The sequence below is a fragment of the Heterobasidion irregulare genome (genome assembly GCF_000320585.1).
Source record: "Heterobasidion irregulare TC 32-1 unplaced genomic scaffold scaffold_03, whole genome shotgun sequence".
Taxonomy (NCBI): domain Eukaryota; kingdom Fungi; phylum Basidiomycota; class Agaricomycetes; order Russulales; family Bondarzewiaceae; genus Heterobasidion; species Heterobasidion irregulare.
In genome coordinates this window covers 2,143,528-2,167,381 of record NW_009258199.1, presented here as the reverse complement: position 1 = coordinate 2,167,381, position 23,854 = coordinate 2,143,528, and the positions used below count along the sequence as shown (strand labels likewise).

At 56.1% G+C, this 23,854-nt stretch overlaps 10 protein-coding genes across 10 annotated transcripts; 4 read left to right on the top strand and 6 right to left on the bottom strand.

The window, feature by feature from the left end:
- Nucleotides 1-226: 226 nt before the first annotated feature.
- HETIRDRAFT_449940 (uncharacterized protein) lies at nucleotides 227-1,351 on the bottom strand (the record flags this gene model as incomplete). Its single annotated transcript, XM_009545849.1, has 1 exon — nucleotides 227-1,351. One exon carries the CDS (start codon nucleotides 1,349-1,351, stop codon nucleotides 227-229), a length of 1,125 nt encoding a protein of 374 aa, XP_009544144.1.
- Nucleotides 1,352-2,378: 1,027 nt separating this feature from the next.
- Nucleotides 2,379-3,824, top strand: HETIRDRAFT_439207 (threonine protease). The gene is made up of 6 exons (XM_009545848.1): nucleotides 2,379-2,427; nucleotides 2,482-2,628; nucleotides 2,715-2,818; nucleotides 2,911-2,999; nucleotides 3,074-3,274; nucleotides 3,398-3,824. The coding sequence occupies exons 1-6, from the start codon at nucleotides 2,425-2,427 to the stop codon at nucleotides 3,688-3,690; spliced, it is 837 nt and encodes a 278-aa protein (XP_009544143.1). The 5' UTR covers nucleotides 2,379-2,424; the 3' UTR covers nucleotides 3,691-3,824.
- On the bottom strand, nucleotides 3,817-5,775 carry HETIRDRAFT_34965 (cytochrome oxidase assembly factor COX15). Its single transcript, XM_009544876.1, has 4 exons — nucleotides 5,149-5,775; nucleotides 4,585-5,078; nucleotides 4,341-4,525; nucleotides 3,817-4,268 (listed from the first exon to the last, which is right to left on the bottom strand). Exons 1-4 carry the CDS (start codon nucleotides 5,691-5,693, stop codon nucleotides 3,960-3,962), a joined length of 1,533 nt encoding a protein of 510 aa, XP_009543171.1. The 5' UTR covers nucleotides 5,694-5,775; the 3' UTR covers nucleotides 3,817-3,959.
- Nucleotides 5,776-6,015: 240 nt separating this feature from the next.
- On the top strand, nucleotides 6,016-6,330 carry HETIRDRAFT_17930 (uncharacterized protein; the record flags this gene model as incomplete). The annotated part of the gene is made up of 2 exons (XM_009544850.1): nucleotides 6,016-6,133; nucleotides 6,200-6,330. Coding segments are annotated over 2 exons (249 nt in total), but the record flags the coding sequence as incomplete, so codon positions are not given.
- A 3,770-nt stretch (nucleotides 6,331-10,100) lies between these two features.
- HETIRDRAFT_46657 (uncharacterized protein) lies at nucleotides 10,101-11,539 on the bottom strand (the record flags this gene model as incomplete). The annotated part of the gene is made up of 6 exons (XM_009544888.1): nucleotides 10,101-10,175; nucleotides 10,292-10,342; nucleotides 10,463-10,631; nucleotides 10,725-10,802; nucleotides 10,916-11,052; nucleotides 11,216-11,539. The coding sequence occupies 6 exons, from the start codon at nucleotides 11,537-11,539 to the stop codon at nucleotides 10,101-10,103; spliced, it is 834 nt and encodes a 277-aa protein (XP_009543183.1).
- An 825-nt stretch (nucleotides 11,540-12,364) lies between these two features.
- HETIRDRAFT_408533 (uncharacterized protein) lies at nucleotides 12,365-14,163 on the bottom strand. The gene is made up of 2 exons (XM_009545847.1): nucleotides 12,920-14,163; nucleotides 12,365-12,836 (listed from the first exon to the last, which is right to left on the bottom strand). Exons 1-2 carry the CDS (start codon nucleotides 12,968-12,970, stop codon nucleotides 12,552-12,554), a joined length of 336 nt encoding a protein of 111 aa, XP_009544142.1. The 5' UTR covers nucleotides 12,971-14,163; the 3' UTR covers nucleotides 12,365-12,551.
- A 1,866-nt stretch (nucleotides 14,164-16,029) lies between these two features.
- On the top strand, nucleotides 16,030-16,655 carry HETIRDRAFT_449934 (uncharacterized protein; the record flags this gene model as incomplete). Its single annotated transcript, XM_009545846.1, has 4 exons — nucleotides 16,030-16,047; nucleotides 16,111-16,271; nucleotides 16,348-16,524; nucleotides 16,586-16,655. The coding sequence occupies 4 exons, from the start codon at nucleotides 16,030-16,032 to the stop codon at nucleotides 16,653-16,655; spliced, it is 426 nt and encodes a 141-aa protein (XP_009544141.1).
- A 970-nt stretch (nucleotides 16,656-17,625) lies between these two features.
- On the top strand, nucleotides 17,626-19,165 carry HETIRDRAFT_314016 (uncharacterized protein; the record flags this gene model as incomplete). The annotated part of the gene is made up of 2 exons (XM_009545845.1): nucleotides 17,626-18,410; nucleotides 18,457-19,165. 2 exons carry the CDS (start codon nucleotides 17,626-17,628, stop codon nucleotides 19,163-19,165), a joined length of 1,494 nt encoding a protein of 497 aa, XP_009544140.1.
- Nucleotides 19,166-19,280: 115 nt separating this feature from the next.
- Nucleotides 19,281-21,138, bottom strand: HETIRDRAFT_63200 (uncharacterized protein). Its single transcript, XM_009544993.1, has 8 exons — nucleotides 20,969-21,138; nucleotides 20,654-20,918; nucleotides 20,403-20,601; nucleotides 20,173-20,350; nucleotides 19,925-20,138; nucleotides 19,774-19,874; nucleotides 19,551-19,714; nucleotides 19,281-19,498 (listed from the first exon to the last, which is right to left on the bottom strand). The coding sequence occupies exons 1-8, from the start codon at nucleotides 21,103-21,105 to the stop codon at nucleotides 19,473-19,475; spliced, it is 1,284 nt and encodes a 427-aa protein (XP_009543288.1). The 5' UTR covers nucleotides 21,106-21,138; the 3' UTR covers nucleotides 19,281-19,472.
- A 484-nt stretch (nucleotides 21,139-21,622) lies between these two features.
- HETIRDRAFT_473103 (uncharacterized protein) lies at nucleotides 21,623-22,734 on the bottom strand (the record flags this gene model as incomplete). Its single annotated transcript, XM_009545844.1, has 1 exon — nucleotides 21,623-22,734. The coding sequence occupies exon 1, from the start codon at nucleotides 22,619-22,621 to the stop codon at nucleotides 21,623-21,625; it is 999 nt and encodes a 332-aa protein (XP_009544139.1). The 5' UTR covers nucleotides 22,622-22,734.
- Between the last annotated feature and the right edge of the window lie 1,120 nt (nucleotides 22,735-23,854).

Sequence of the window (23,854 nt, the reverse complement as noted above, 5' to 3'; positions counted from 1 at the left end):
TAGGGCGAGGGAAGGGATGGTCCGAGGCGAGAGAGTTCAGGATGTGGTAGGGTCGCTACGAGTCCGTGCAGTACGATCAACAGTCCGAGAGCGGGATACGAAAGCTGAGCACCGGACGCGTCGACAACGCCTGTCCGTCTGTCCGATCGCACGTGTCCATGTGCAGAATGAGCAACAACAACGAAAAAACCGGCGGCGAGGACGAGCCCCGACGTCACGCGGGCGCCTAGAAGAGACCCCTCAGCTTCTCCGACGCCGCGCGGCGCACGCTCGCCGACCGGCCCACGCCCGCCCCCGCCCTTGCCCCCGCACGCTCGCCCCCGTCCACGCGCGTGCTCGTCTCGACGTCCACGCGCACGGGCAGAGACCGCGTGCGCAGCGCGAGGCCGCGCGGCGCGATGCGCCGGAGGAAGGACGCCTTGGGCCGCGGTGCCGCCGGCGCGGACCGCACGCTCGAGGCGGAGGACGAGCGGCGGAAGGAGGTCGCGTGCGGCGCGCGCATGGATTTGCGCGCAGCGGCGTAGCGCGCGAAGAGGCGGGTGGTGAGCGTGCCGTGGAGCGAGGCGGAGGGGCGCGGCGAGGGGGGCTCGGAGAGCAGTTCGGAGGGCGGCTCGGAGGGCGTGCTCGAGTTCGAGCTGCCCTCGCCCTCGGTGTCGTCGGTGTCGTCGGTGTCGCAGCCCTGCGGGGGCAGTCCGGTCTCGAAGAATTTGGAGCCGGAGGACGGGATGTGGAGCGGGGGCAGGACAGGCCTCGACATCCGGGTGGGGAACGGTATGAAGGTAGAGAAGGGGATAGGCAAGCGCGAGTGGGTAGGCTGAGCGCGGAACAGGGTGGCCCAGTCCGGAATGGAAGTGAGCCTGCGACGCTGCCGGGCGACGTTGGCGGTGGCCAGTCGGAGGAGGGACTGCGAGTCCTCGGACAACGGGAAGCGCCGCGCGTTGGCGTACCGGGGGAAGGTGAGTGGGAATGCCCTGGTGTGAGGCGGAATGTCATCCTCCTCGTCTTCCCCGTCCTCCTCGCAGAACTCGAATGGTTTGGACCGGCTGCTTGTCTTGGAACTCGCATTGTGAGCGATGGGGAAGGATAGGGAGATGGGTGTGGGCATGGCGTCCTCTCTCATGGATCGGACCTTCAACGAGCCAGCGCTGTATCGGACCTTTATCGGGGACCCACTGCGAACGCCACCGATGGGGGTAGGAGGACACGAAGACGCGAGGGAGGCCGGTGAGAGCATCATCCTGGATGCGACGGTGATATCGGAGGGCGGCAGAGAGGCAGAGGAAAGATTGTAAAGAACTGTGGGGGGAAGATTTTCGCGCTCAGAGGGGTAAGGGGTAGTGGCAAGTGACATGCGTAGTAAAAGTTTCGATGGGAAATCAGGGTGTGGTGAAGGTGGATGTTGCAGTCTGAGCTGTATGCTATGGAGGCGGCCAAGTGAGAAGGTTATACGTCAGGATATCGTTGTCGACCGTGGGAGGGCCGTCGGTATCTGATCGTGCAGTCGTCGGTCCAGTTTGCGAGCAGACGAGACAAGGGGTCTAGACCCAGAGATACCGCCGTGAGAGCGAAGATTTCGAGGTGAGACAGAGATAGAACTGAACGATACCGAACTCAGCTGAGGGACTGAGATTGAGACATGTGGTCCGAGAAGGGTCTCCGCCGTTTGTGGAATAGGGACACTAGAACGTACTGGGACCCAGTGCTAAGTTTGCTATCCGGCTCGAGGTATCCCCGATGCGTTTTCTGAGGGCAACTGGTGACTGAATTCGTGTTTTTAGGGGTGTCTTGGCAGGCGCAAAATTGCTGAATAGGGGCGATCAGTATCACGGGGGGCAGAAGTTGCGCAAGGAAACACAAATCCGATCCATTACATTACATCATGTCTGGCCTCTAGGAATCAATAGCAAGCCGGAAAACGGACGATCACCTACAGCTGCCGAGGACCACAAATGGAGGTTGTTGAGATAGTCGCTTGATATGACGCAAAGCACATACAGAGTACTGGATCATAGTCCCCATAGTTATACTGGACACTGAGCTGGTGTTGAGCATGCATGGGATCAGCTACGCACACAGCTCCAAACCCACTCTACGTTCCCCTCCCGATTGTCATAGTGTCTGATTCGGAAAAAGAGTCCAAGCTGGGAATATATGCGTTTATATTTCGACGAAGAAACGATAGAACGAGGCCACAGAAATCTCGAACTTTGACATGGCAGTTGCTGCTGCTCTAAAGGGAGAAGGAAGGAAAGAAAGGGAGATGATGGAGATTAGAGATTGCAAACACGTGCGGCGAAGGAGTTTGCGCATGTTAGGATCGCAAGCCGTTGGCCTCGACGCGTCAGTTCGCAGCGCTGCTATACGCGCGGCCTCGGGCACATCCCTTATTCCACTTATCCCACCTTCCAACCACCCCTTGGAACGATGGTGAGTATACATCCACAGGAATATACCCGTAGCCCATCACTGACGCCGTTTCAGTTCCGCAACACATACGATTCCGACAACACCGTCTTCTCGCCACAAGGCCGTCTGCACCAAGTCGAGTATGCGCTCGAGGCCGTAAAGCAGGGGTCTGCAGCCATCGGGCTACGGTCCAAGACACATTGTGTACTCTTGGCTTTGAAGGTATGTCCCGATCTCCCGCCCGGTCTGCTTAGCTGCCGTGCATCCACGATCGCAGCGTGGGCTGAAGGATCGTGTCTGTGCTGCAGCGCTCGACGGGCGAGCTTGCGTCGTATCAGCAGAAGATGTTCCGCATTGACGATCACGTCGGTATTGCGATCGCAGGGCTCACGTCCGATGCGCGAGTATTGAGGTGCGTGGGTCTACTCGGCATCCGGGAGTCTGCGTTCTCTCTTGAGAGGAGGGGATGCTCATGCGCGTGTGCGCGCGCGTCCATCTGTGCAGTAACTTCATGCGCCAACAAGCCATGGCTTCAAGAATGATTTTCAACCGACCAGCACCCGTCAACCGCCTCGTATCCGCCATCGCAGACAGTACGTCGGCCATTCTGTTCCTCCGATCACCCAATTGACCGCGCTGTCTCGGTATATGATCCCACAACCAATAGAGGCACAGGTCAATACGCAGGAATACGGGCGCCGCCCATACGGCGTCGGCTTCCTCGTCATCGGACAGGACAGCACTGGTCCACACCTCTTCGAATTTTCGCCTTCGGGCACGTCGTTCGAGTATTATGCCATCTCGATCGGCGCGCGTAGCCAGAGCGCAAAAACATACCTCGAGAAGCACTACGAGTCCTTCGCATCCTGTGCGTCCCCACCCCTTCCCCCAACCCTAACCCCCTGCCGTTCCTTCGCACCTCCGTCATCGACACGGTCTGTTACTGATATTGCTTCTTCCCGCGCGGCACGTTTCAAATCGCATCGAACAGGCTCATTGGACCAACTCATCACGCACGGACTCAACGCCCTCCGCGAAACCCTTCAACAAGACAAAGAGCTCACTGCCCTTAACAGCTCTATCGGCGTCGTGGGCCCGCCGATGCCCACAGAGAAGGGCGTCTCGCCCGAAGGCCCGTTCCGCATCCTCGACTCCGAATTCGTGACCAGCTACATCGCGTCGCAGTCGGCCACGCAAGGGGCGCTTGGTGCGGCACTCCAGCAGTTGGAGCAAGGGGCAGCGGCGCCGGCGGAGGGCGACGAGGACGTGGAGATGGAGCTGTAGATGTTGCGATGGGAAAGGAAATGTAGCTCAATAGCATCGATGACGACGGAGAGGCGCTTCGTGTACGCTCCTGTCAGCAGTTCGTGGGTTTGTGTGTCAATGCCAACATCAAAAGACCAGATTTTCGGAATTCCACAGGTGAGGAATATGTTAGCATTAGTGAGCGGTGGATGATACAGACAGCGATGTGGTTGTGAGCTATGACTACAATACGGGACCTCTCGCATCCCAGACGTCGATCGACCGACCACTTGTTAACGCAGGCATTGTTATGGCTTGGCAGCCGCCTTCGCGACATTCGCCTGCCTCCACACCCTCGCCGCCATCCCCGGCCGTCTAAGCGCAATGAGCACATGTATCATGGTGGTGAGCAGCGCGACGCTGCCTGCCTGGTGCGCGGCGGCGAGGGGAACGGGCACGAGGTAGAGCAGCGTGGAGATGCCTAGGAGGACTTGGACGTTGGCCATAGCGAAGGCAATCGTCGCGGAGCGGAGCGCGAGGGGCGGGAGGGCCGCGCGGAGGGCAGGGCGGCGGGAGACGAGGTAGAGCGCACCGGTGCCCAAGTATGTGGTTATCGCCTGCATGTGCGAGGGAAGACGGAAGCGAAGGTCAGGGACGATAGGAGGAGGGAGGGGAGAAGAGAAACGAACGAGCACGCGGTGGTTGAATTGGACGGTGGTTGGGTTCTCGAAGATGTTGCGCCAGAGGCCTGTGCCATCGGACTGGGACGCGTACGCGGGGTTGAAGAGCTCATCAGAGGGGGGCGCGATACGTCCGCCCATGAGTGGGAACTCATTGTAAAGCAGCCCTGCGTCCAAGCCGGCCACGAACGCTCCTATTCACGACGGGATGCACTCAGCCCAGACTCTACACATAAAACGAACGGGTGCGAACCTGACAGCGCGGTCAAGAAGACAAGTCCGAGTAGCAGACTCGACTGGGTCTTGAACCGCCTCACAATCGGGTTCTGCAGCACCTTATCCCATTGTCTTCCGTCCGACAGGCCCGCCCATGCGCCCGTCTTCGCGTACTTCCAGTCCTTCAGAATCGAGATGCCGGTCCAGAACATGCCCGCGTACAGCACCAGCGCCGTGCCCAAATGCGCTGCGAGGCGGTACTGCGACACGCGCGGCACGGCGCCAGGTGTGTCCATCAGAGAGTCCTCGAGACCGGACTTGACCATGTACCAACCGAGCGCGCCTTGTGCTCCGAGGAGGAAGGCCATACCTGTGAGCTGCAGGGGCAGAGAAGCTGTCAGGCGGCGGCGGATGGCGAAGTGTGCGAGGGGGACGACGAAGGCGATGCCGATGATGCGGCCCAGAACGCGGTGCGCCCATTCCATGTAGAATATGGACTTGAACTCCGAGAGGGAGATAGAGTGGTTCAACCTGATCGTCGATCAAATTGAAGAAAGCATTTTCCAGTGAGACACAATGAGAAGAGCGCGAGAGAACGTACAGCTTGAATTCCGGTGTTGCCTTGTACTTGTCGAACTCTGCTTCCCATTGGGCCTGCGATAGAGGAGGGAGAATTCCGGTGATGGGACGCCATTCCGTGATGCTGAGACCAGACTCTGTGAGGCGGGTGACTCCGCCCACAACAATGACGGCGAAGACGAGGGTAGAGGATAGGAGAAGCCAGCGCGCGACAGGCGGCGCGGAGAGGATGGGAAGCGGTTCCGCGACGGGGGCGCCGTTGGATGAGAAGAAGCGAGGTGTGCGAATGGTTGAGAGCTGCTGCTCGAAGGTTACAGGGCTAGGTTTCGAGAAAAGCGCATACGAGCGCGTCTGCAGGAGACGAGCGGGCGTCGGCGCGCGCCTGGAAGATCGAGCCGCAGACCACAGAGGATATTTTGGGAGGTGGGAGAGAAGACGACTGCCGGGCGTCGCCTGATTGTGCAGGCCGCGACATGAAGCAGAAATCCCCCTAGCAGCGCTGCCCACCGAAAGCGACGAGTGCAGCTTTGGGACGGTGAGAGCCTTGGCCAGCATGACCAGTAACATTGTGGTCCTGGAGAAAGGAGATAGGTCGCGCGCACCCAATTATTTCTTCCTGCGCGTCCCAGGCTCTTCAAGTTGTGTTGAGTGAGCCCAGTGAGCCCTCGCGGGGATACGTATAAGAAAGTCCCCGAAATCGAGGCCTCGGGACTGGCCAGCGCGTCGGAGGCCTGGCTCGGCACTGTCGGCACGTCCTGACGCGCAATGCACATTTGACACGCGCGCTGGCCAACACAAGCGTCGTCCTCACCCACCGCGTCTTGCTCGAGCAATCATGTTCTCCAATATTTCTCGCAGAATATCCCCTTCGTTTCTCCGTAACCGAGCGCGCCCATATTCCGCCGCATCCTCGCCACCACCAAATCTAGACTCGGGCGAGCAGGTCATCTACCATAAGCTCACCGAGCGGTTCAAGCCCTCCGAGTTGCTTGTGCAGGATGTTTCGGGTGCGTGTTGCTCTTCTGTTTGACATGAAGACGGCGTCGGGTGATCCAATTCGCTCATGGGCATAGGTGGGTGCGGCTCATTCTACGCTATCACCATCGCGAGTCAGGCGTTCAAGGGGTTGTCGATCGTGAAGCAGCATAGACTGGTGAACGATGCCCTGAAAAAGGAGATCGAAGGGATACACGGACTGCAGGTGTGCTTTCCACCATGTTCAAATGCACTCCCGCAATCCCTTCTGGCGCATCCCCGCCGCGCTGGATTGTCCAAACACAGTGCTGACATATTTCCTGCAGTTAAAGACAATACCCCAGTAATACACACCCATGTGATTTACATACCTTCCTGTACCTCTTTATCTCGCCTGCATTTCTCGTTCGCTCACGCTCGTCGGTTCCGTTCATGGGTGCGATACCGGATCTATCAAGGTATGGAATTCTCGTTGATTTTCTCGTCAGAAAAAACCCCCTGCCTCATCCCGAGAAAGGCCTGCAACCAAAAAGGAACTCTGGTCGCCCAACTCCCATACAGCACCCGACTCTGCCAGCACCGCAAACAATTATACATAAGTGCCCCTAAATATGTTCATCGAGTTCTCGGTGGCATCAATCACAACACACTCCATCGCTGTCCCGATCAATCTCAGCCGCAGTCTGATGCATACGTATTAACGTATCTGATTGCAAGATATCGAACCTCCAAACGGAGGCAAAGTTGGGAATCGACATCTCAAACTCGGAATCGAGGCGGCCTGATATCCCCGCGTGGAGCTGTCAGTGCGCACTTTACAGGTCGATTATGCTTCCTAATTCCATAAATATGAGAGCCTTGTCAATGATGCTTCGTATTGTTCCGAATGCGACGACTCTAGGTATGCTCCTTCATCTTACAGGTGCTTACAACTTCACGGTTCCGATCCGTCACACGCTTCTGTCCGCCTTTGTCGCCAAGCGTTTACGCGCATGGTTTGCGCAGTGATTTTGACTGTTGCGGCGCATCAGGATCAGACAGCCACGACAGCGCCGAGTGACTCTGCGGTCCACGAAATGATCGCGCGACAGTCCGTGACGGTTGCTCGCCTGACTCTGGTGGTGTTGGTGGTGGTGTTGGTGGGTTTCCAGAGGACACGCCTTCCGACACTCTTCAATAAATTGATTCGCAGACGGCAACATGCGCGTTGAGGTCCGATGGCGTTGACTCGGCACTCAGCTGGCCGATGTTTCATAGAACCGTTTCACTTTGGTCGTACTTCTCTTGTAAGAACGGCGGGTGCCTCGCTTACAGTTTGGAATCTCATTCACATTCTCTGCGGTATCTCTATCTAAGTCCGTGTGTAGTTTCCAGGCCTTTGATTCAGAGACTGGCAACATGTCGATGTCGAGTTGTCACCGTCCGTAATTTGGCATAGCAGGCTCTAAGGACCCCGCTCCGCTCAACCAAGCACGACCTGCCATTGCTCGAGCACGATAGCAAATTCGATCTGTGGACGTCTTGATCCGTGGTGATCTTGCCCGGCCCGTCCTTACCTGCGGACCTCAGCATCACTGCGCATCGACGTCGGCCAGTAAACAGTGACGTCGGGCCGTCGACTCTTATGGGCTCATGAAGATCCATGTCCTATCCTGCTGCTCTTCCAATGCCGCTTAGCGTGTTACCCAGACATAGCTCTAGGGCCGTCGGGGCGCACTCTCACCGACTCGTCCCAAACCCGTAATCTGCGACGGAAAGCAGATCGCCGCGCTTCTCGCACAAGCATGCTCGTGCGAGGATAGGCACTGAGTCCAGATTCGAGTGTGTCCCGCTTCGCTTTCTCGCGCTGTGTGAATTGTTCCATGATTCGGACTTTGCCAGTGTCCAGTGTAGCAGTAACTTTGCCCGTCAGATGAGTACGACGGATCATGCACGAGACCCTCTCGGCTACCCATCGAGTTGCCATCCATGCTTCCTGTCAATCGAGCCTCCACTGACATAGCCCTAGCATTGCCCATAACTACTGCCAGCCCTAGACCATCCCCACACAACAAGCCGTGGTTCTCGCAGGGCAGCGTCAGAATTTGATCCCTTGTGACTGGAGGATGCGGATTCGCTAGTGGACGACACCGCTCGATCGAGCAGACAGGTGAGATGCCGTCAAATCCCAGTCCCCCGTGGCCTCAAGCTCAACGAGGGCGGACTCGGGAGGTGCCGCGAAGTACTCTGTCCAGCTTCCTGAAGCCTCGAGTGGTTGCTTTTCTCTACATTGTACCGTCGCGAGAAGCGCGATACGAGCATCTGTGTCGGTGGTTCACGGTGATGGGCCGTAGGGAAGGGGGGGGTCTTGGTACCAGCCCATTCAAATATCTATTTACGGAGTGCGCTTGCCTGCCGATTGCCTGCGCATTCGGCACTATGATGCAGAGCGGTAGTTCCAGTCCATGCTCTGAATGGAACTTTGTCCGTGCACTGGCCCCTTGACTGTCCCTTTCGTCTGACGTGGTGGTCTGCAGACGCGTGAACCCGGCCAGTCCGTCAGGCCTATATCAGTACATCCATTCGGATGTTGTACGCACCTATGGGCGCGGGAGAGTCCTTGGTTTTGGTCCACCACCCCTGTATGACAGCTACGGCATGCCCCGTCCCTCGTCAGTAGAGATCCGAACTGTCTCACGGTCTGTTGGACAGGATCTCGCGTCCATGCGCTATCACAGCACCCGGTAGCGACATCGTCTTGCATCTTTGTCTGGATCACCGCGGACGAGATGGCAAAGCAGGTTCCCCGAACTGGCTCTCGCACCATGGGGATGCGCAGCTGGCTCCGGTCGATTCTCATGATCATGGAAGTCAAGCGCACCCAAACGCGTCCCACTCCTTTCGCTGAAGCAGTTACAGCCTCCAAGCCCCAAGTCGTCTTTCCAAAAGTAGCTGCATCACGTCGATGTCATTCAGGATCAGGATTCTCTGATGCAGGCCTCAGGGATCCTGAATGGACCGTGCGAAGGGGGCCGGTGTACTTGTTATACACCGAGTCCCGCTTTATCCTCGTCTTCCAGCGGCTTCCTGCCTTTTCTGGCCTTATTTATGCTGCCGCTGCGACTCGTGCGGGCCTTTCGCAGGCACACGCCGAGCGGGCAGGCTCGGAAGGTCCTTACATGCACATGCAGGGGGTCCCTTCCTCCGTGGGGAAACCATTGTGCCTGCCTGGCGCGCGCTGTTTCTTTCCAGTTTCTGGACATTCAAGCGCGACTGCGTATAGGCGCAGCGTCTCCTTCGCGCTGAGCTCATCGAGCGCGAAGGGCATGTGTCCTCAACTAAGTTTGATACAGCCCCGTGGAGCTTCACTGACATCCTGCCACTGGGCGCTCACAGAATCTTTGTCCCGTCACGAACACGGCGATATTTGTGGAACTCGTGTACAGCGCTTAAACGATTTTCCTCCGTACTCTCGTCTTCTTGGGCGCCAAGGCCATCTCATAATCGTGCGAGCTCGTCACGAATTGAGGTGCTCTTACAGATGTCCACAGCACGTCGTGGTTGGAGCAAGTAACGAGGGACGCGAGTCACGACAGTTGCCGATTGGACGTTTCGGGGCAGAGCAGCGCCTCTTTGATTGATAAATCCATCGACAACAATCGCCTGTCCACGATCATGGCGCAGGCATGAACTGTTTGCTGTCATATAGGTCCAGGGGATACTCGAATCGAAAACCCAGATTCACCAAAAGTAGAAAACCAGACACTGGAACTGAGAGACCCCTCTCGAATCACCTCCCACCCCAGTCCCCCCAGTCTCCCTCTTCCTCTGTCGCACTAGAGCCCCGCGCGCGCCAAAATTCTATGTTTTCTTCTAAGATGAGCGCACGATAAAACTGCATCGGTGCCCCGCAAACGCTCGACACTTCTTTGAGTTAAGCTTAGGAGCTTTGGTAGCGTCGGCAATGCCAGGTCTGACAGCCTTCGGAGGCGCGCGCCTATTGTCGTGTGTGAGTCTGCGCTACCGCTTTGGGTGCAGTCTCAATAGGGAAATGGCTTCTTTCGAGTACAGGGCGTGTTCGGGGTCATCGTCGATCTGCATGACCGGAAGAACCATCGTCAGTCAGAACGGACGGACAGACGGACCAGCGGATGGCGGTGCAGAGGTGATCGGGCGTGGGCAGTGTGCGCGAATAGTGAGGCAATAATTACGTCCGTCCAGGTGAACTTCTTCTTGAGCAGTGCGAAAAATCGCTTATCTGCCTGCGAAAAGGGAAGAGAAAGTCAGTGTCTGAACCCGCGATGGACATGAAGTGGTTATAGTAAGACTCGGAAAAGACAGGAATAGGACCTCCATTCTTCGTCTAGAGGGCTTAAACGTACCTTCCTTCGCTTCTTATAACAGAATAGGATCTCTGGATCTGGACCGTCGCTCGTTGGAGTCAAATCCGCAAGGGTCTGTACGAGGAGCGAGAATGCAGGCTCGAAGTATACGCAATCAGCTGCCAGAATAATGCTCGGAGGTGGTATGGATGATGGTATGGGTTCGCCCCTGCGATGCATCGAATATGTGGGCAACATGTGCGAGAAGGGACCTCGCCATCAGACACCGATGATTGCACAGCAAGAGAAGTGGAAAGCCGACCATGCAAGCACGGCAGGGGTCACAGAACGCGCGAGGTCATTGAAGGCGATGTTGCGTTCCATTATCGGGTACAGAGGCCTGCATGGAGCAAAAAGGGCATCGCGGTCAGCGTCGGGCGATCACTCGCTAAGGTGCAAGCACCGGTTGCTGAAATGCTCTGATGCAGTGATGCTAATAATACAGGGACGCACGCTTGATCGGTTATCCACACACGCGCGCCTAAGTGAGCAGCGACGAGACCGACAAGCCCAGTACCACTCCCCAGCTCGAGCACGTTTCTGCCTGCGAGGGAGCCAAGGCCGCGTCGGGCAATGTACCGCGCGAGCACCTGAAGATCGACGCGTTGTGGTTGAGCATTGTGGAAGAAATATTGACGTCGAGATATAATGTCATCATTGATATAGAGTGCAATGGTGGTAATTATGATAAAGATAAATTCATCAGATGGATGGATAGATGATGAGTGGTGGACTCGATGGGAGGCCGCTGACCTCGCCGGCGGGCCACGCAACACCACCGCAGCCGGGGCTGGCGTCTACCACGAGTTGTATGGCGATTGAGTTTTGGAGACCTCCTACATGCTCTTCTACATTCGAGTCAGGAGGGAGGGGGAAGGCGAGCTGGATGATCTCGTCCAGGACTGAACGCGGCTGTGCGGGAAGCAAAGTGGATCCTGAGTCAGCGCCCACATCGGGTGCTGCACTTTCGCGAAGATGGCGAAGTGGGTCGAGCGCGTCCAATACTTCTTCTTCGGCGAGTGAGTGGATGGGGCCCGTTAGAGGGAGCGCAGGGGGAAGGACAACAGTGTCGGCCATGGTAAACTTGAAGTTGAGTGACTCAGACGAAGAAATCGGACTGGCTGGATCTGATCAGATTTGAATCCGAGTGACCCTAATTGCTGGTTTGTATATTGCCCGACGTCACTCACCGTCCAACGTCCTTCTGCTGTCCTTCCACGTCCTCCTGCGCACCTTTCTGCTTGGGTTATGCAATGGAACACTTTTGCCGCCGGCTCTATTCAGGGCAAAGTCGCGTGTCCACGAGCGCTAGTTAGAGCTAGTTGGTCGCACAAGCTTGAGGCTCAGGAGACCCGAAACGGAAGAAGTTGCGGTTTGGGCGATAAGTGTACATGTTCTAGCCTCCTTGAAGTGGATTGCTCACCCAAGTTCATGGTGCTATTTACTGCATCGGAAGGTCCGGAACTCGCGAAGGCTGGCTGTTTTTGTCGCTGAAGCGTTGCAAACGACTGGGGATTTACTGCGAGTGGCCACTAAGCCGGACTCTGCTGCACTTACGGCGAGCACGATACGGGTGCCAGGCACCATTCCTCCCGGGCGGGGATGTGATGGAGACCATGCGCTCGCCACACACGGTGCGAGTCAGTTGTGTTGTCGGGGAGGGATCAGGCCCGCGCCCGGCCGTTGATCCTGCGCGATCCCGAGCGATCAAAGCCGAAGGGGATGGCGCAGTGCCCCCAATCAGCCTGTTCGCCCGTGTGTGACCGACCGTGACTGTATCTCCCCTCAGACGCCCAACCTATCACCTGCCCTCTCTCCAGCCGTCCCGGCAGCCAGGCCTCTCGAAACTACTTATCCCAGGCACTCTGCAATCAAATCATCCCCCGTCGTCTCTTCTCCTCCCCCCGCCTCCTTCCTCGTCTCAACCACCACGCTCGTGTCTTCCCGCCCCGACTCGTCGCGCACATCTGCATCGAACACCCCTTGCTCTCGACTGTCTTGTCTCAGCGCAAATGAAGCGCCATACCACTGCCCGACTTTTACCCTTCGGCCCTCATCAAGAGAAAGAGACTCCCTCCCCGAGCTATCGTCATCCCTCATTGACACTCCCTGTCACCACTGCGGGACCCAAATTGTTCTCCAACGCAGACCTCAAGCATTCCTTCGCGCTGTCCATGGGCTCCGAGCCCATCGTGCTCGGTCTCCCCGCGCGCACTCGCACTCGCACGCTGACACCCTCGATGATCTCCGAGGCATCCTTCGCCTCCTCTTCATCCTCTTCCTCCACATCGTCGTCTGCATCTTCTTCAGTGTTCTCTGCCGCGGCTCCGTCATCCGTGTCAAGTCCTTCATCATCGCTACCCCCATCTCCATCGTGCGTCTTGATCCTACTTCTCCATCATATCACCAACTTACTGACCTCACACCTCATTTGAACCCCGTATTCTGTTGCTATAGACCATCAATACTCAACTTCCACAAACCGCGCCCGCTGCCGCGACCGCCCATGTCAAATCCATCCACACCACCTTGTCTTCCTGAGTCTCCGGCACAGAAAGCTCGCGATCAGCCACCAAACACTTCACGACCGCGCACACCTGATACCACCAGCGGGGCTGCCTCGACCGTGCCCAGCTCGCCAGCACCGCCATACTCTCCTCGTCGAATTGTCAGACTCCCATCTCCACCTCCACTTCCCCCATTACCACTACCATTGTCCTTTTCCGTCCCATCATCCCTAGTAGATGACCCACTAGCAACAGCTTTGCCATCATCTCGCATCTCGTCCCACCTACCATCTCATTCTCTATCATCCATTCGCTCAGCGACCTCATCCTCGTCGTCTTCGTCGTCTTCAGGTTCGTCCGCGACTCCCACACAAACACCCACGTATGCCCCTGCTACGTCTTCGCACAGTCTCCCTCTACCACGCCGACCCTCCGTATCACGTATTCGTCCACTTCCACTTCTCCCCTCGGCTCCCGGACCTCCGAGCGAAGGCACGACCCCTATCGCTTCCGTGGGGCGCGACTCGCCGTTCGCGCGGCGCCGCATTGTGCGGTCGGGCGAAGACCCGCTGACTGATGATCGCCATACTCAGAGCGTTGCAAATGCTGAGGATGGAATTATCGACTGGGAGCTGATCGACGAGGTGCTGACGTCTTCCGCATGAGTGTCGCATCCTCGGGAGCGCGGCATGCAACTCCCCCCCCCTCACCCTGATACTTCACTGTATGATCGTTTTCAGACAGCACACGAGTTTCTCGACGGCGCGCGCTACGGGGCGAGTTTTGTCCCTCACAGCGTGCCTACGGTTCCCATTGGCATACACCGCACCCTCATCGCGCCTGAAAATTGAGCTTCACCCCATTGCTCGCACATATCGTGGGCGTGTACTCCGGTCAACTCCGAGTTGTATTTCTTCTCGACGTCCGCGCGCTCGCGATCCTCGCCTCGTGCGTCGCCCGGCGCGCATCGTCACATGGACACTTACTTGCTTGGCCTTGTTCTACCTACTCACTTATTGTCTCTTTATGGTGTCTGCTGTTGTTCGCTTTCCTGTGACCGAAACGGAGGATGTCTTGGTATTGTCATGATAATGAAATCCCGGAGTCGCAGAGATGTAGACGAGATGAAATGTATATAACACGCAGCTAGTAGTATTTGTTTTCCGTTCATTCGTTAAGCTGCTTTGAGCATGGTCGACTGAATCGGACGCCGTCACAAATAGAGCGTCAGGCCTTTCGAATGGAACGCGCGGCTACGCGGCCGCCCGGCGGGGAGCTGTATCTCCTCGTATCTGTGTGTTCTGTCACGGCTGCAAGAACGTCGACTGCCGCAGCATATGGCTCGGAAGTTGCAGTGCACATTGCGCACGGGTGCTCGAAGGCGCTCGGTGCCAGTCGGTGCCAGAGGATGAATGTGGGAAAATTCCGCTGGCTACCGGCGATTCTGATTCTATTGGAAAAGGGCCCGCGCGCAGGGGCGTACGTACTACTAGTACAAAGGCGTACGAGCGCCTCCGTCGGACCGTGGACGTTGCTGCCACGGAGCCTCGTCATTTCTCGCAGCCGACTTCACATCGCCTTCGACAATGACTTCTCCATACGGACGCACCGCTGCCGTCGCACACGCGTTCAAAGGCATCGTTTCTTGTCAGCCAAGCCATTCCGTGTCTGATAACGTGTCGTGCTCGTGATTTTCGGGCGGCACTTGAGCTGAGCGCTGAGCTGAAAGACGGCTAGCCTGAGAGGCATTATCTCGGTAGGCAGCAAGGCCCGCCAGGCCCTCTGTGTCGGTGGTTAGCTCAACTTCCCCGACTGAACCGCTGAAAAGCTACTTTTTGTCCACTGTTGAGCGACCTGGCCGAGGTGTCTCATTTTATGGACGAAGGCTCACCGAAAGCGTCTTTTCTTTCAAAATGCCGCCCAATACTCGCTGTCGAACACGTATTGTTTTGGCGAAACACGGGCAATGCCTGAAATGATCTGTTATTTTTCTCTCACTCCTGTTGCGGCACAGTGGACTTTTGGTCTGTGGATGGTGCTAATCTCGAACGCTCAATGCATACGGCGTTTAGCGAGGTTTAGCGCGCTGAGCCAGGTATCCTTGCTGGCTTCGTCGGGGGTTATTTGCAGTCACGGAATAGGTGGTCGTGGCGGTGCGTGTTCCAGGCTGTGCGGACTTGCTAGAAGACTGATGTGGGATGTATGGTGGCGGCTACAGAAGCCTATCAACCGCGGTGGCCACTGCGAAGCTATGGCTATCAGAAATATGCCAGGACAGGCAACGTATCTGTTGTACACGGCGGCTATGCTTGTCATTCGGTGGCTGACTCCTGCGAATCCATATGAATGGTGATTGCTTCCATTTTGCTGACCGACCTTGCAGGAACCAGGAGACCACCATATACATCCGTCTCCGTCTTTTTTTTCTATTATGATGACTTCGCCAAGCGATTCTCCCAATGGTCATCGGTCGCCTATTGTTCGACGATCTCGTTCTGCTTTTTAATCCGTCGTCGTCACCTTCCCTAGACAGAATGCAGGCAGCTGAGCGAACATACTACCTCTGCATGCTGAATCATCCTCGTATGATGCCCGCCTCGCGCAGACAATCGTCCTTACCGATCTGATTTCCTTGTGCCTCTGAGCGCTGAGCCATTGTGCCTGCCAATGTTATTGTTAGTAACATTCCTTTGAGGTGCAGGCCTCGGGCGATCCTCAAAGCTAACGTCCAAGTGCGGTGATTCCTGGCTTCTCCTAGGGTCAGTAGACGCATCGGATCTCCACAGCCATTTAGAGGGATGATGCGGTTATCTTAAAATTGGTGCTGGGATCACGGTGCTTCGCGGGATGCTATTCCTGTGTTCGCGCTGTTGGAGTTTGGGGGTCCGGAGATGAAAGGGGTGGATGGGTGAGTGGTGTATAGGAGGCAAGATCGGCGTGTGCTCGCGACGAAAATTGTGAAGAGGGTGGAAGATGCTGTGGGCATGCGACTATGGGGGCTAGTACTGCGTTGATGGGAGTCGTGCACTTCATTTCATGTGAGAGCTGTGATTGGCCGTGATGCGCGCCTTGGAACATGTGTGTGCGGGATCGATTACTGGGTAGCAGTATATTCTGTAGACAGAATCGGAACGAATACAGCTTGCGAGGACGAAGGCGCCTGCGAATGCCGGCCTACTGGTTCCGACCGCCTCGAAGGGTTTACGTCACGTCGAGGATGAATGGGGGTCGGCCTGCCAGCGCTCATCGCGCTCTTCCTCGTCGTCCAACGCGTCCCCCTCGACGCTCGTCACCCCCGAAAAGTAGGTATCCTTCTCTCCAACCCCTCGAAATCTCCGTGCGATTTTCATCTGATTTCTTACGTCCGTCGTATCGCAGGTACCGTGTTATCGCGGCTCGATACCCGCGCACCGTTTACACGTTTTGCCCTTGCACGGTCTGCAAGCCGCATCGCATATCCCGGTCCACACCGCAGCGCGCCCTCTTCACGAGCCCAGCAGCCTCCTCCAGCATGTCCGGATCAAATCACCATCTCCACGAGGTCATCCTCAGATGGTGTGTCCACGCTACTTATCCAACCCCACCCGCATCCACACCTCACCACATACTTAAACAGGCCACACTCCGACGCGCATCAAGTCATCGTAACCGGCACCTTCGACCAGGCAAGTTCGCCAGTCCCATAACACAACCAACCCCGTTCTTTTTCTTTGTTCATTTTATCCTTCTGTTTTTTTCGCCTCTTCTACATCCATGCCGTCGATAACGACCGGCCTTGCTTTCCGCCTCCCCTCGTTCTCCTTCTTCCGCTCTTCATCTGCCACACCTCCCCCATCTGAGTCCGGCCACTCGGCACCAGCAGCTAATCCCACATACCTCACATTCCAGTGGTCCTCGTCCGTCTATCTCAGGCGCACCAACGCGGGTTTCGAAGCCCCCGTACGCATACCATGGCAGGAGAAGCTCACCTACAAGTTCATCGTCGATGGCCGCTGGACGGTGAACGATGCGGAGCCCACAGAGTACGACCACTCGGGCTTTATCAACAACGTGTACACCGCACCCCCCAAGCCAGCCGAGCCGCAGCCTGAACCACAGCCTGAGCCGCAGCAGCACGAGCCATCAGAGCACGAGCACTCCCCCACCGAGGAATCACATACCGAGTCTGGCTCGGAGACTACGGCGGTCGAACTTGAGCACCCCGTGATCGAGAAATCCATCTCAGGGGACGGAGAGGAGGCGAGAGAGGATGAGTCGGTCGCTGGTGCTATAAATGCCACTGTGGGGCAGTTTGTTGGAAAGCTGCATGAGGCCATCGTCGTCCCCGCCGTCGAGTTCGCAAGCACGTTCGACGCACCTTATGAGACCCCGACGCCCACGACCGAAGTTCCGCCTACTAGCGTCGTCGACGAGGTCAAGGGGGCTATTGCTTCAGCCATTCAGGGGACTCAGGAGGCCGTGGCCGACGTTGCTCCTGTCTCAGAGGAGCTCCAGCCAAGAGAGGCGGAGGTGCGTCACTTTCATCCGGCCCCGTCGATCCCACTCCATAGGGGCTCACTCCCACCGTCTCTTGCTCTCCCACTCCCATCTCCACAGGCAATCCCGACAGCGTCGACACCCAAACCAGAGCCACCTTTGCGCGCAGCTATCGTTGCCATGGACATTGTCCCCATCCTCCCTCCACAGTCCTCGTCGCCCGAGACCGATGTGCTTCAAGGCACTGCTGTCAATCCACCCCATGCAATGGAACACGAAGTCACCCCATCCACCCACACCCCTGCCCCGCTCACGGACTCCGCATCGCTAACTGGCGCCCCTGCATCCACCCAAGATGCCCTTGAATCCACTGCCGCCACAGACGCTCCTGCAACCGCGATAGAGGACACATCCGCCGCCGTGCCGACTGCTGCCGCTGAAGCACCCGTTGTCGAAGTGAACAAGCCCACGACAGAGCCCGCAGCTGAAACGGCCCCACTCGTCCTCGCCGCCGAGCCTATTTCAGAGGACGTCGCTCCGAAAGAGGTCATCTCAGCAGAGCCAACCGCTGCCGTCGAGACTGCCGCCGCCGCCGTGCCCGTCGACGTTCCCACGAGCGCCATCCAGGAGACGAAAGGCGAGGAGAAAGTCGCCGCGCCTGAGGTGCTCGCGGCCCAGCCTGCAGGGGAGGAGGTGAATGAGGTCGTACCTGTTGAAGATAAGGCGGGAGTTGGCGAGCCAGTGGCAGCGGGCATTAATACGGCCGCACCAGCGGAGGAGACAAAGCCCGAAGAAGCCATTGCCGCTGTCTCTGCACCTCACACCGCTCCCGAGACTGCTCCGGCCAATCCTGTGGGTACCGAAGAGGCATCTGAGGATTTGGTGCCTGAGTCTGGGGCCACGGAGCAGCTACCCAAGGAGCTTGCTTCTGAGCCCGCCCCAGAGTCCACGCAAGGAGCGACTACGTCTGCGCCTGCCAATTCCACAGAAGCCAAACCATCTACTGCGCAGGATAGCGAACCTTTACAGCCCACACCCGCCCCCGCCACCATCCCGGAGACGACGCCAGGGGAGCCCACTCCTGCTCTTGCTCCTGCTCCTGAATCCGCAGAGCCCACGACGAGCACTCCCGCAGCCGACTCGACCACTGCCGCTGCCGAGCCCAAACCTGCTGACTCGCAGCCTGCCGCGAACGGCATCAAGCCCACCTCCCCCAAGCGCAACGGCACGCTCATGTCGAAGAAGGAGCGCTCGAACTTCCCCAGCGAGAGCGGGGAGAGCACCGGCAGCACCCCGTCGCGGTTCTCCAGCCTCCGCAGGAAGCGCACCAGTAGCATCTTTGGCAAGATCAAGGGCATCTTCGGGGGCGACAAGGAGAAGGAGAAGGTGCCCAAGTAAGGTGAGGCCCTGGTGCGGCGTTTTTATTTGTGTCTCTTTTCTCTTTGTATCCCTTTATCTCCTTTGTCTTTTTGTTATGAAAAACGCTACACGCGATGCACGCGATGCCCCGCACGACTTGTTATCTCTATGTTCCCCCGTCACTCCCACCATCATCGTCCATCATTCCGTTTTACGATCATCTCGTTACGCTCTCGGTCATTTATTTCGCGATCCCTTGGCTCTCTCGTTATCGTCCCTATTTCTGTTGTACTCCCCCCTGTCGTCTGTACTCTCATCTCTCCCGCTCGCTCTGCCCTCTAACTCCACCATGTCTTTTTGATGTTACGTTTCCGGTTCTCTGCACCTGTGTACATGTGTACCTTCAATCGTACCCTCCGTTGGCATGCGGATCGAAGCTCGACTCGGTCAATTCGGCTCGTACAGTCTACATATATGAAATGATTTCAATCAAACATCATTTGAGTTCTACCCACAGCAACACATTCTCCCTCTGGCTAAGTATACAATGTTATACTTCTTTCCTAAGTCCCAGCAGGCTCCTTTATGTATTCCTTCTACGCTGACGCGTGTTTTACAGCTGGACATTGTATCGTTGGCTGGCCAAGTATTTCGGGTGCGGCCTATGATCAGCCGAGAATCTCGAGTACAATCCCTGGGGATTTAGTGAGCGACGGTCGCAAACAATATAAGCTCAGATGACCCACCGGCCCCGATGGTCTCTCCCCCACGTCTGATCAAGATGCGACCCATCTCCTTGCTGGCCGAGAAAGGCTCAAGCGGGATGGGCAGCGCGCGTGTTGCAGGGCCTGAGAACGACCCTGGGCGGATAGTTATTTGAACCTCGGCAGATGTTCCCTTCGTCAGAACACTGTGGCAAGAGAAACAGACGATTAGTGATGATCTATAAGGAGAGCTGTCAAGTATTACCGAGGATTCTTCTTAATCGGGATACCAGTCGCGCGATCGAGTGTTGAGTTGAGTTTCGAGATGGAAGCAGGTACGTCGTGCGAATGGTGGAAAAGTTCAACCTGAGTGAATGTCAGCCATATGCATGACCTTGTCCGATGAAGGATCGTACAGATGTTCCAGCAAGGATGGGGACTTGTATGTCAAAAACGATGATTCGTGCGGTGAAAACGGTCGCCAGTGGAATCAAGTTCGTGGGAGGACATAACACGCTGCCTATATTGAGGTGGACGGGATCTACAGCCGTCAAATAAAGAGTCGCGTTCATGCCAGCTGCCGCCCACGGCAGGTTCTCAGTCTCAGTCTCGATGGCTGAGCATGGCAAACTCAGTCGTCTATACAGAGAATATTTGATAAAACTTGCCCTTCACAATGCCCGTTTCATCCCCAGGTAAGATGCGAAGGCGCTCGCCGACCTGGACGACACCGCCACAAATCCTACCAGAAACTCCTGTGCCAGAGCCTTGTCCCTTGAATACATTGGAAATAGGAAAGCGCAGGGGGCTTGAGATATCCCGCATGGGAGGTTGAAGAATATCTGGAAGAGTGCTCATTTAGAAATATCCCGGCTAACAAATCAATGAACTTACCAAGAAGGTCAACCAAAGTTGGTCCACTGTACCATTGAGTTAAAATCGCAGACTCAGCCCCTTTGCGGTTGGTCAAATTAACGCCAGCCATAGCGCCAACAGGAACGTAATACGTTTTGGAGGGATGAAAGCCGGACTGAACGAGGAACGCCTTTAATTGAGAACATATGTCATCATAACGATCTTGCGACCAATCGACCTGCGCACACCATTCAACGAGCCGTATTATCTGAGTGCTGAACATGACAAACCTGGTCGAGTTTGTTGACGGCCACGATCACCTGGGTCACACCAAGACTTCTAACGAGTACCAAGTGCTCGCGAGTCTGCCCCCCGCGCTCGAACCCAGCCTCAAACTCTCCAGTTGAGGCGTCTACGACGATGAGCGCGCAGTCTGCCTGAGATGCTCCAGAAATCATGTTCGGAATGAAGTCTCTATGTCCTGGAGCATCGAGGATGGTGATGTTTCTATGCGGCGTCTCTAGGACTTGCAGTGCAACATCCATTGTAACTCCACTGAACGTCAAGTCAGCACCAGATGTCACCGGGCAAAAATGAGGCCTAACCGTTCTCGTTCCTCAGAGGTGCCATCAAGCTCCCAAGCCCAGCTGAAGCTACCTTTGCCAATTTTGTCGCTGGCTCGTTCATTAGCGACCTTGCGTTTCTCGTCAACCCGACCAAGTTCATAGAGCAACCTTCCCATGAGCGTTGATTTTCCTGCATCGACATGACCTAAACAATACTCTTATCTTCTGCTGCAAATGATACATTGTATTCACTGTATACACACCAATGACCACCAGAGAAACACCCCTGCGACCACCTTTCACTTCCGCATCGAGGGACTTCTTTGCCTCCTCGAGAACCTTTTCCTTTGCGATAGACGTCTTCGGCGGCTCTTCAAAGACCGAGTCTTCGTCTTTCTCACCTAGATTCAATGCGGAAATGTCAAACTGTCCTTGATCAACCGATCTCGTAGGAACTCGCAAGGGCGTCGATGTACCCGACTTCGACTTCTTCAACCCCTTCGGCCCTTTGAGGGGTGTACCCGTAGGCGATGCCGTGCGAGAGGTAGCTGTCGATGAAACTTCAGCGACCCTCTTTTGTGCAGCCAGCTTCTGCGCCTTCTCTCGATCCTTGGCAGCTAGAATAATTATTGTCACAACAAATCTAGTCAGTACATCTATCGAAACACAACAACACAAGCATCATGCAAAATGTCAAGTAGCCCTTGTAATAGAAACGGAAGCACGAGATGAAGAGGGGGTGTCTGGTGGGAAGGCAGTGACAGTGGAAAGCGAAGAGCGGCCGCCGAGCGAGGTTCCCCGACGAGCATTGAGTACGATATCATCTGGACTTGGGACGTCAAACGTGAAGGAGCCTTGGTCGTGGGCGAGTACAGTAGAGGGACTTTCTCTATTCGAGTGGCTGCGTGGCTTTGCGTCTGAAGTAGCGCTATAAGAGTTGGTGCGGCTATGCGAGCGGGTTCGACCGGGGCTTCGAGGGCCATCGCGAACCTTATCCTCCACCCTGCCTTTTATCTCCTTTCTGTGTTCTTTGACTTCAAGGAAAATCAGAGACTGTTCATCGACTAACAAGGAAGCGAACTCTGATGGTGACGCACAGGAGCGGCTTGCTTCAGGCAAGAAGATTGTCGGAATCGATGCAGGATGATCGAGTTTGTCGCCGTTCATCGAGTTCGGTTCATGCTTGTGATGCGACTTCTTTGCTTTCATAGCCAGCTTGGATTGTTTCGCCCCAGATCTGTGCCCGTCAGAATGTGTCGTTGTTATCACCCCGCCCTTGTAGTCGGAGGGAGGAAAAGAGGGAGGTAAAACGGATCGAGTTGGAGAGATGAGATGATTCAGTGTCTGGTATGAAGTCGTGATGGCAGTCGTGGCAGTGGGTCCGTTAGCTATTGGCGTGAGATACTCTGTACGTGTGGTATTGAGGAGACTCTCAGGAGACGACGAGCGGGGTTTCGCTTTCGAGGTAGATGTTGTCCGTTTCGCCTTCGCCTGCGCCAACAAAGCCAGTTTAGAAGGAGCACGTTCCTTGGACAGCGACTGGGAAACCTCTGCAACAGCAGCGTTGGGCTTGATAGTCGAATTTGAGCTAGTGGAAGACGCTCTTGATAATCCGACCCTGCCAAGGTCGGAGGCAGGCTTCAATGGAGGGCTCTGCACCACTTTGGGTTCTGCAAGATTCGGTGTGCTCATACGATCCTCCACCTCTTGGTTCAAAGCGGTCTGGATGGCTCGGCGGATGTGTGAAGTCGTCGACGTTGTGGAGCCCTCCGCTTCAGCAATAAAGGACAGTTCTGACTCTGAAGAAGGTCGCAGAGCGGGGTACGTCAAGACAGAGGACGTTCCGACACTGCTAGTGCTAAGCCTGGAGCTCTTGGTAAAAGTACTCCCTCGCGAGCTCGCTGCTCTCGATGTCGCCAATGCCGAGATTTTTGACTGTCTACGGCTCGTCGATAAGGCAAGTGATTCAACTTGAGAATGACGAGGTTCGCTAGGAGGTGGTAAGTCAGGCAGTGGCTTGTCGACGACGTATGCAGCACGGGCACTCTTGGGGGGAGGCCGAAAAACTTCTACAGGGATCGCTTTCTTGAATGTGGATCGGCGGCTGGGCTTGGAAAGGATGTCTGAGATATCGGAGATATGCTCGAGAGGCGGCAGAGGGTTACTTGGAGGTATAAGAGGGGGCGTCTCAGGAGAACGTGGGGATGAGGCTTCGACCGACGGTGGAGATTCGTACATAGAAAGCTGACGCAATGCGGATGGAGATGGAGAGGGCTGTATTTCGTTGGGATCTGTTAACATGGTGCGAGGCCTTGTTAGCCTAGACTCTGCTTTCCGGGTAAATCAGAAAAAAACAACTACGTGATTGCAGGAGAAAGACTTGCCGATGACCTGACCGTAAGTCGACGTCGAATTACTGCTCATAGATGATCGGAGAGACCTTCGCTGCAAGAGTTGTGTTGGGGTCGCAGGCTCATCAGTCACTTCAGTCCGTTCAGTGATGGCGTACAAGGGTTGCCGCCGTATTGCAAGACTCGAGGTAACAGACTCAGGGCGCTCAAGAAAATCCTCTTCATTTTGTTGCGCGATCGCAATCTTGGGAAGAGAGGCTAGTCGATTTGAGAAAACCTGTGCCTCAAGTGCCAGACGAGATGCATGAAGATGAGCGCCTGCAACTTCCGACGCGTCTTCATCGTCATCGAAATCGGTCAGAGTGGCCGGGTCTGTTACAGCCGAGCGAAAGCAATCAACATAGACGAATTCGACGGAAGGCAAGGTCATAGGGAGTGGAGTCATGAGAGGTGTAGGAACTGGGGAGGAAATCACCTTACGACGCCGCATATGAAATAGGGGACTTGCGCCGCAATGAAAGAAAAGCGCAAGACAATGCCACAAACAATGACGACCAAAGTAGCCAAAACAAGA

What these genes read in the sequence shown, in the direction of transcription:
- HETIRDRAFT_439207 (XM_009545848.1), top strand. An exon ending in GTGTACTCTTGGCTTTGAAG is followed by an intron (nt 2,629 to 2,714) that starts GTATGTCCCGAT and finishes TCTGTGCTGCAG; the next exon opens with CGCTCGACGGGCGAGCTTGC. An exon ending in TCCGATGCGCGAGTATTGAG is followed by an intron (nt 2,819 to 2,910) that starts GTGCGTGGGTCT and finishes CCATCTGTGCAG; the next exon opens with TAACTTCATGCGCCAACAAG.
- HETIRDRAFT_34965 (XM_009544876.1), bottom strand. Translation starts at nt 5,693, where the DNA reads ATGTTACTGGTCATGCTGGCCAAGGCTCTCACCGTCCCAAAGCTGCAC. An exon ending in GCAACACCGGAATTCAAGCT is followed by an intron (nt 5,079 to 5,148) that starts GTACGTTCTCTC and finishes ATCGACGATCAG; the next exon opens with GTTGAACCACTCTATCTCCC. An exon ending in CTTCTTGACCGCGCTGTCAG is followed by an intron (nt 4,526 to 4,584) that starts GTTCGCACCCGT and finishes CGTCGTGAATAG; the next exon opens with GAGCGTTCGTGGCCGGCTTG.
- HETIRDRAFT_408533 (XM_009545847.1), bottom strand. Translation starts at nt 12,970, where the DNA reads ATGGGCGGTCGCGGCAGCGGGCGCGGTTTGTGGAAGTTGAGTATTGAT. An exon ending in GGAAGTTGAGTATTGATGGT is followed by an intron (nt 12,837 to 12,919) that starts CTATAGCAACAG and finishes ATCAAGACGCAC; the next exon opens with GATGGAGATGGGGGTAGCGA.
- HETIRDRAFT_63200 (XM_009544993.1), bottom strand. Translation starts at nt 21,105, where the DNA reads ATGGGAAGGTTGCTCTATGAACTTGGTCGGGTTGACGAGAAACGCAAG. An exon ending in ACGGGCATTGTGAAGGGCAA is followed by an intron (nt 20,139 to 20,172) that starts GTTTTATCAAAT and finishes TAGACGACTGAG; the next exon opens with TTTGCCATGCTCAGCCATCG. An exon ending in CCATCCTTGCTGGAACATCT is followed by an intron (nt 19,875 to 19,924) that starts GTACGATCCTTC and finishes ACATTCACTCAG; the next exon opens with GTTGAACTTTTCCACCATTC.